This window comes from Microcaecilia unicolor, chromosome 9, assembly GCF_901765095.1.
Source record: "Microcaecilia unicolor chromosome 9, aMicUni1.1, whole genome shotgun sequence".
In the NCBI taxonomy this organism is placed as follows: Eukaryota; Metazoa; Chordata; class Amphibia; order Gymnophiona; family Siphonopidae; genus Microcaecilia; species Microcaecilia unicolor.
The window spans coordinates 30,034,865-30,043,410 of NC_044039.1; the positions used below are offsets into that span (position 1 = coordinate 30,034,865).

The 8,546-nt window shown below is 41.0% G+C and overlaps 1 protein-coding gene across 5 annotated transcripts in view; it reads left to right on the forward strand.

Annotated features, from left to right (window-relative positions):
- NUP37 (nucleoporin 37) overlaps nucleotides 1-5,234 on the forward strand; it is a 37,833-nt gene extending 32,599 nt beyond the window's left edge. For all 5 annotated transcript variants that reach the window (XM_030214393.1, XM_030214390.1, XM_030214391.1 and 2 more), the window contains exon 10: nucleotides 5,045-5,234. In XM_030214393.1, the coding sequence (XP_030070253.1) occupies nucleotides 5,045-5,158 (114 nt within the window). In that variant the 3' untranslated portion in view covers nucleotides 5,159-5,234. The remainder of the gene's footprint in view (nucleotides 1-5,044) is intronic.
- The last annotated feature ends 3,312 nt before the right edge of the window (nucleotides 5,235-8,546 follow it).

An 8,546-nucleotide genomic window follows, 5' to 3' on the forward strand; every position in this document is an offset into this window, starting at 1 on the left:
AGTATAGTAATTTATAAGGTCTGTTTCAGATTTTGATATGTTGTGAACCTGTCAAGGGGTGGGTTGACTTTTCCAAGCCGCATAGCCAGCCATAGTCTAGCTCAGCGATTCCCAAACCTGTCCTGGGACCTCCCAGCCAGTCAGGTTTTCAGGATATCCTTAATGAAAATACATGGTGACTATTAAGTAACTTTGTTTATGCTTACAATATCTTTATTATGTCATATTACATAAGAAAATATTACATAAGAAAATCCACTTTTACCTCAATTCTTTATGGTTCTCATGCACTCCATTCATTCATTACTCTCACACCTGATCCTCACTCTATTACATTCAGTCTCTCTTTTTTTCTTGTTTTCTATAACATCCACTTTACCCTAGTAGACTGATACAAATTTCAAATTTTTGTATCAATTGCACAGAGTTTCTTGTACTGTCCTTCAAAATTAGTGTTCTATAACAGAACTCTCCAGATTGAGGTGCTACAATACCCTCAAACATCATGTACTTCCTTCAGACTTCTTACGCAAATTGTCGGAGCATAATGTTCCTGCAGATCATACGTATTGCCGGATAGGGTCCTCCAGTCACTGTATCATACTTCTCCCTCGGTGTTCTCAGTGGATTTCAGTATAATTCTTACATGCTGCAATTCCAATCACCAACTTGGTTTTCACTTGATGTGAACAAATAAACATCACCAACTGATGTTAAACCCTACGCCATTGATGCGTTTCACGCTGTTGCATCTTCAGGAGTTCAACTACAACCTGAACGTACAAGAACCATAGATATTCCCTATTCCTTTCAATTCTTACTTATTTCTATTAAAAATAATTGTTACAAATGTACCTTTTTTTTTTAACTGGTCAGGCTGCTTCCACAGGATCGACCTCCTACAGGAGCCCTGGGACTATGGCGCGCCGCTGCTGGAGAACGCCAGCACATGCGCACTCCTTAAATTAGGTGGTTTGATTAACACAGCTGAGCAGAATCCTGAACTCATATCCCCATCCACTCCACTTCTTTGTTGAGACCAGTGGGGATCACTGTGTGCCACTCATATATCAGGCGTTGTTCCTTAAGCATCATTCTTTGTAATATATTGCCCCCCCCCCCCCCCAGTGACCTCAAACTGCACTAAGACCACATAATGGAGGTCAGTTATTGCATGATTTTGAGCCACCCAATGTTCCGCTAGTGGCGGGTCGATCTTAGATAAACGGATGTTGCTGAGGTGTTGAGCAAGACTGAGTTTCACTTTTTTGACCGTCTGCCCTATGTACCAGAGGCCACATGGGCATATGATGGCATATATTACCATATTGGAGTTGCAATCCGTTTTATGTTTCAGAAAAAATTTGTATTAGTCTGATTTGGAATATATACCCAATTTGTCTCCCATACATACTGGCAATAAACGCAACCCCCTACATTTGATGTGGAACAAAACAGGAGAGCGATTGGTGAGTAGAGATGGCAATCAGTCAGGAAGGAGGGCACACCAAATGTAGGGGTTGCATTTATTGCCAGTATGTATGGGAGACAAATTGGGTATATATTCCAAATCAGACTAATAAAAACGTTTTACTGAAACATAAAGAATTGAGGTAAAAGTGGATTTTCTTATGTGATGTGACATAATAAAGATATTGTAAGCATAAACATCAAACATATAAACGGCGAGTGACCGACTCACTCGCAAATGCGCAGTAGAGACTTCCCTCTGTCCCGCCCCCGCGTCAATACGTGATGACGAGGGCGGGACAGAGAGGGAAACTGCGCCACCGAGGTTGATACCGCACCCGCCCACCCGAGGTCACTGCTACCGTTACCCCCCCCCACACACACACACACACCCGGCCCGGGCCCTCTCTCCGCTACTAAACTTACACATCCATTCGCCGGAACGCAGCACGCACATCAGCTGAGCTGCCATCGGCCTTCCTTCCCTGCCTGTGTCCCGCCCTCGCTGACGTTACGTCACAGGAGGGCGGGACACAGGCAGAGAAGGAAGGGCCGACGGCAGCTCAGCTGATGTGCGTGCTGCGTTCTGGCGAATGGATGTGTAAGTTTAGTAGCGGACTAGAGAGAGAGGGCCCAGGCCGGGTGGAGGGTTGGCGGCGACTCCGGGGGGGGGGGGGGGGGGAACGGTAGCGGTGGCGACCTCGCGGGGAGGGAGGGGGAAGGGAAGAAAACCCCAATACCAGCCCGTTTTTACGGGCTCAACTGCTAGTAATAAAGATATTGTAAGCATAAACAAATAGTTACTTAATAGTCACCATTATTCAAGTTGTGTAACTCGGAAAAAGAGAGGTATCTCATTTAAGGGATTAGTATCAATGAAAATACATGAGATAAATGGGATTGTACTTATGACTTTAATCAGAGTTACAGAAACGGAGAAAATGACAGCAACTAAGGACAAATATGCCTTATCCATTTTGATTAGTAATCTCTACTATCCCTTCTTCTCTTTTAGAGATCCTCTGTACTTGTCACATGTTTTCTTGAGTTATAGTTCCTGATAATTTAATTAGGATGCTCTTTCTTCTTTTTTTTGTTTTATTTTGTTGCAATCCTCTTAGCAGTGCTCGTATACCCTCCCTCCTCATCTCTTTATGTTTTGTCTATATTGTGGCATATTTTTTTAGTATTTTGACCATTTCTAATTTTGCGTAAACTGCATTGAATATTTTAATATAAAAGTTGTACATAAATACAACTATTGTTGCCAAAAGGCATCTCCACATCACTAATGTATACTTATCTTTTCTTGTTTCTGTTGAATTCCGAGTTTAATGAGCTGCTTTCATTCTGTTTCCTTGAAATTGCATTACAGCAGCTCATTAATTCAGAGTTTTAGTAAACTTTTGTGTATGGCAAGCTATGGGCTCCTTTTACCAAATGGCAGTAAAAGGGGCCTTTCAGTGACGTTGGTGCATGGGTTTACTGCGCCCAGGCCACCTTTTACCACTGCTGGTAAAAAGCTTTCCTTCCCCAGAGGGAAAAGGCCATACAGTAAGTTAAACATTTGCCACACAGTCATTTCCTGAGGGAGCCCTTACCACCTTCTATGTAGGAGGCGGTAAGGTCTTCAACGTCACCGCCGGGTACATCTCTGCCACCGGAGAAAAAAAAATAGGAAATGACACGCAATGGGAGCCCGGCGGTAGAGCCGAATTGGCATGCAGCCAGCCCGCAGTAGGCTTACCACACCTTTATAAAAGAGCCCCTATGTGTGAAATAGCTTGTGTGACATGTCACATTTTGCATGTTTTTCCATGCATAGGTCCTGTTTGGAAAATAAATTTGCACTTTTATACATAGACTTGCATTTATGATATGTCCAACCATGCAGGTTGTAGCAATAAATAACAGTAACTGTTTTACTTCAATAATCAGAGATTTTCAGTGAGACTATACACCGCCTTAGGTAAATTTCTACAAAAAAAGGCAGTAAATAAATCCTTATAAATATTGCTAGCTCATTTTGCTCCATTTAAAATATCTAGTTGAGCAGTTACATTTATTTGTACTAACTTGAAAGGGTTTATTGTTTAGACTGATTTTGATTTGCATATATGCAACATTTTAACCAAAGCGCCTCTAGTACAAAGCCTTGCAGTCATATAATCGGCGTCTTTTTCAAGAGTGCTTTTTTATGCTGTTTTGTGTACTGTGACAGATAGAATTTGATACCATCTGCACAGACTCCCAAGGCAAGCACCCAGCCTTGAAACACTGTACTGTGTCGCGTCTTTGATTTAATAAAGACCCTTTGTTTTGGGATCGTCTCCTTGGATTTTTGAAGAGCACTACTTCTTTCTTTGCTGACTGTTTGACTGTAGTGTTCCATATCCTTCCTCTGATGTGGTTTGTGAAATAACAATTTCCACAATCAAGCCCAAAAGATTAGGACTGGAGGCGTTCATGGGGGTTAAAATGGAAGAATGATTGGAAATGGAGGAAAGATGAAGAGTTCTATAAAATGAATGCAATTAAAAGATTAGTGAGCAGGCTTGTTGATCTCCGCTTCCCAAAGTACACTACTATTTTATCACTATAATGTAAAGTCATGTTAAAATGGCTCGTTAATATCCTTGTAACATGAGCAAGAGCGGGCCTGGAGCCAGGACAAACTGCAGCCACACAGCAGGTTAAGGTGAACAAAACATTTATTTTGAATTCACAGGTAGAGGAGAAAAGAAAACACAAACTAGCCCTTTCATACAAGTGTGTCCTGTGGTCTGTTCCTGCAGGGGCACAGCAAGCAGCACACACTGCTGGGTTTGTGGTCTGGCTCCCCGGAGTCACCAGTACAATTGTTACCATCTAGCTGGGTCAAAGATATCAAGTTGCAAGATTCTAAGACAAACTTGGCCTACCTGAGTATTGTGATTGCAGTTCATACATAGGTGGTGGGTGCTGTGGGCCCTCCTGGTGTTACATCCCTCTGAGCCACGGCAGCCACATCGACAAATTGTCACCGTCCCCTCTCTCCCTCTCCCTCCTGTTGTTCCTCTTTCCCTTCTCTGACGCTAATTCCTGTATTTTGTATTAATGTTGTTTAATAGACTATTGTACGCTGCATTGAGCCTGTCCATGGGTGGGAATAATGTGGGATATAAATGCCATAAATAAATAAAATATACAGTGGGGCATTGCTGCATCCCTCTGGGCTAATGGGCTTCCTTAATCTGGCTGTGCCCTCTGGCTTTTATACTTCTTAGTTCCTGTTCTTCTGGCTCCACCTCTCCCATGCAACTCCCCCTTGGGCAGGGCTTTGGATTTTAAGGTGGTTCTGACACTGTAAGGGAATATCCTTAAGAGGAAGGGCAGTGTCCTATGGACTCCCTCACAATCCTGCATTTTAGTGCACCAGTAAATCAGGCTTCATGTGTGGAAAGAGAGGTACAGAGGAAGGCCTAGTAATTGTATATGTTCCCAAGGTTGGAGTTCAGTTAAATTTAATATGCCATCTATATCTACAATTAAATGTTTTTGTCTGAAATATTAATACATCGTGTTTCTTTTCTAGCCCATCCTTATTGGCTCTGTGTCTGTGGGATCTGGGTTGAGCTGGCACCGGTCTCTTCCACTTTGTGTGATGGGAGGATTTCGTAAACTCTATTTTTGGGTGACTGAAATGTAATAAGATTTCTATACTGTTTACACTAAAATTCATTGTGAATTTTGTACCTTTCTGTAATAAACATTTTTTATATGCTTTTGTGATCATTTTGTACAACACAAACAGGAAATTACTGACTTTGAATATTTCTGAGGGTCTGAAGGTCGGGTTGTATGGTGGTGTATGGCAGAGAAGAGGTGCAATGGTCAGGGGGATATATAGGGGGGTATAATCGAACAGGGCGCCCAGGTTTTCCTGAGGACGTCCTTGTAGGACGTCCCGGCGAAGGGGCGGGGAAAGCCGTATTATCAAAACAAGATGGGCGTCCATCTTTCGTTTCGATAATACGGTCGGGGACGCCCAAATCTCAACATTTAGGTCGACCTTAGAGATGGTCGTCCCCAGTTTTTGGCGATAATGGAAACCGAGGACGCCCATCTCAGAAACGGCCAAATCCAAGCCCTTTGGTCGTGGGAGGAGCCAACATTCGTAGTTCACTGGTGCCCCTCATATGCCAGACTTCTATGTTCTGTGTCCTGAGAATGGCAAGGACAAATCAAACTCGGGTATACATATAAAGTATCACATACCATGTAAAATGAGTTTATCTTGTTGTCATTTACTATGTTACTATGTAAATGCACACTTTATTTACGGTTATTTTGTGCATCGGCCCCAAGTGTGTGCCCATCCCTGTTCTCATTACTATTGTGTAGCGCTCTAGAAATGTTAAGTAGTAGTAGTAGTATGAAGTACTGCTCATGCCAGACAAGACTTTCTTGGTGTCCAAGGAATGCGTCATCAATTGGATGAAGCTTGACCATACAAAGTAGATGTTAGCTACTCCCTTCTGGCTGGTCCAGGCTTATCCAGTGTGGCAGAATGAACCTGAGTCCAGTGGCTAGTAAATCTATAAACATTTTAAATAGATCACAAGTAGCAGCAGTGGGATTGGAGCTGGGCTTCCCTGGTTGTTAGCCTGATGCTCTAACTATTAGCCTGCTACTCCACATCTGTTACTGTGAGTAGTACGGACTAAGACTTCATTCCAAAATGTTTTCATCATCGTTTTTATTGTACATCTCTCCTCACTTTTTTTTTTGTTACATTTGTACCCCGCGCTTTCCCACTCATGGCAGGCTCAATGCGGCTTACACGGGGCAATGGAGGGTTAAGTGACTTGCCCAGAGTCACAAGGAGCTGCCTGTGCCTGAAGTGGGAATCGAACTCAGTTCCTCAGGACCAAAGTCCACCACCCTAACCACTAGGCCACTCCTCCACTTTATTGTTTGGAAGTTTGAACAGAGCCCCTGTGCTGGTTTGTGTACTCATTTACAGTGGTACCTCGGTTTTCGTAAAAAATCAGATAATCAGTCCGAAAGCAGTCGGCGAAATCCGAAACCGAGGAAGTTATTTCCATATGGAATTGTTTGGGTAGACGCGCGGGGTGATGCTCACATAACGAGAAACAACACCACACTGAGCAGGAGAATGCGGGGGGTCGCCCTTTGTTTTCGTAAAATTAGCAGCACGGGCACCCCGATGAAATCCGAGACAAATTTTTTGCGGAAAAAAATTCGACGAAAAACCGAGGTGTTACTGTAATTGTAAATTGCTTTCATGAAAAGCTGTTTTTATCACTGGTGCCTAAGACGTTAATGCTACAGAATACCTGTGTTACATAAATGGCCAAAGATCTGGAGATTTAAGTTGCAGATTTTTTTTCCATGAACGAAAAACAAATTGTACTAGGGACAGAGCTGAATCCATGTTTGGCACAGCACTAGAGAAACCTAAGTTCCTGGAAAGCTTTATTTTGAGAACTTCAAATCATTAAAAAAAAATACTTCTTTTAGGATCTGTTTTATATGTATTCTGTCATGACAAACTATTCTTTTCAAATCATGGACATACCACAGTCGAGTCTGTAGCAAATCCAAAGAACTTTAAACTGAATTTTTCAGCTTTTCATTGGATATCCTTAGTGAAGAAGTCCTCTCCATGGAGGATCACATAACAAGATGTCTGGAAATTACAATAAGCTTTTTCTTCCTGTTTAAACTGTTCTATAGTAATGTAGCCACATTTTATTTGGAGTTACAGATTATCAGCTGTGTGTCAGGAAGATTAATGTTTATAAAACATGAATAATTCAGTTTCATTGGCAAATTTCTTCAACCTGTTCACACCACTGATAGCTAAAGTTTAATAATGTATTAAACATACTGCAGAGCTACATTCATGTCAGTCTAAATGTGCCAACATTTTCCAGTTCAATGGCATATATTTATTTCTTCAAGTCATTTTTCAATAGCATTTTCTCAGTTATTTCCCAACTGTGAACATGATTCTAATGTTAATAAGTGTTGGGTGTTATTGAATTCTGTTATTCTGTCTCACTGTATTTCCTGTTTTGGTACAGTATAAATCATCACAAGGACAAAATATAAGAAAACCAGTGGACTGCATTAGGGGCTTATAGCCCATTTACTTATGTTTAAACAAATGTGAGCTCTGCATGAAAGAAAAATTTGAGTATGAAAACCAATTGTCCCTGAAACATAATCCCATTTTGTACAAAAGAGATGAGGTGAAGATGTGATGCCATGTGCCCCAATGACAGGAGAGTTTTAATTTTACTTCCATTTTAATATATTCCTTCTTTATAACACTATACTTCCCAAGGCAGATTGCAACAGTTAAGATGAACCCATCAGTAAACAGGCTATCCTCACTGAAATGTGGCCATGTATTATTGTAGAACTGTGTAGAAAAATGAGCACAAAATACAGCCAATAATGTTTCCATTATTTATTTATTTTTATTTATTATTACATTTATATCCCACATTTTCCCATTGCTCGCAGGCTCAATGTGGCTTACATAAGTCTGTAGTGAGGCTACAGTGCAATAATAACAATTTATACAAATTGACAATGAGATATAAAATAACAATTAAACAGCACAAAACGCTAGACGATAATAGGTAATTATTGTCCTTGGATGTTAATTCTAATTAAGTTAAACCTGGGGCGTAAACAATACTGATTTTCGGAAGTTTAAATGTTTAAAATATTTATAATTTTTGAAGCTGTTTTACTGATATTCAGTTTTGATTTCATGATATTTATATCTACATCTCGGACGCTTTCAAATAAATTTAAAAAAAAAGCTGTTAACTAAGTAAAAAAAAAACATAGAAATTGATATATTTATAGAGAGAGGTATTCATATTCATCCACCTTTTAAAGCACCGCCTATTCAACTGAAACCGCTTTTGACTTTTTACAGATGGACCACGCCTAGGCACTGCAGTCCGTTATTTCTAATAAGCTTATACTATTACTTTAGGTGAACTAAGGTGTCGGCAAGCTCCGCCTACTGGCGTCAGGGTATGGCGCGATGGAAA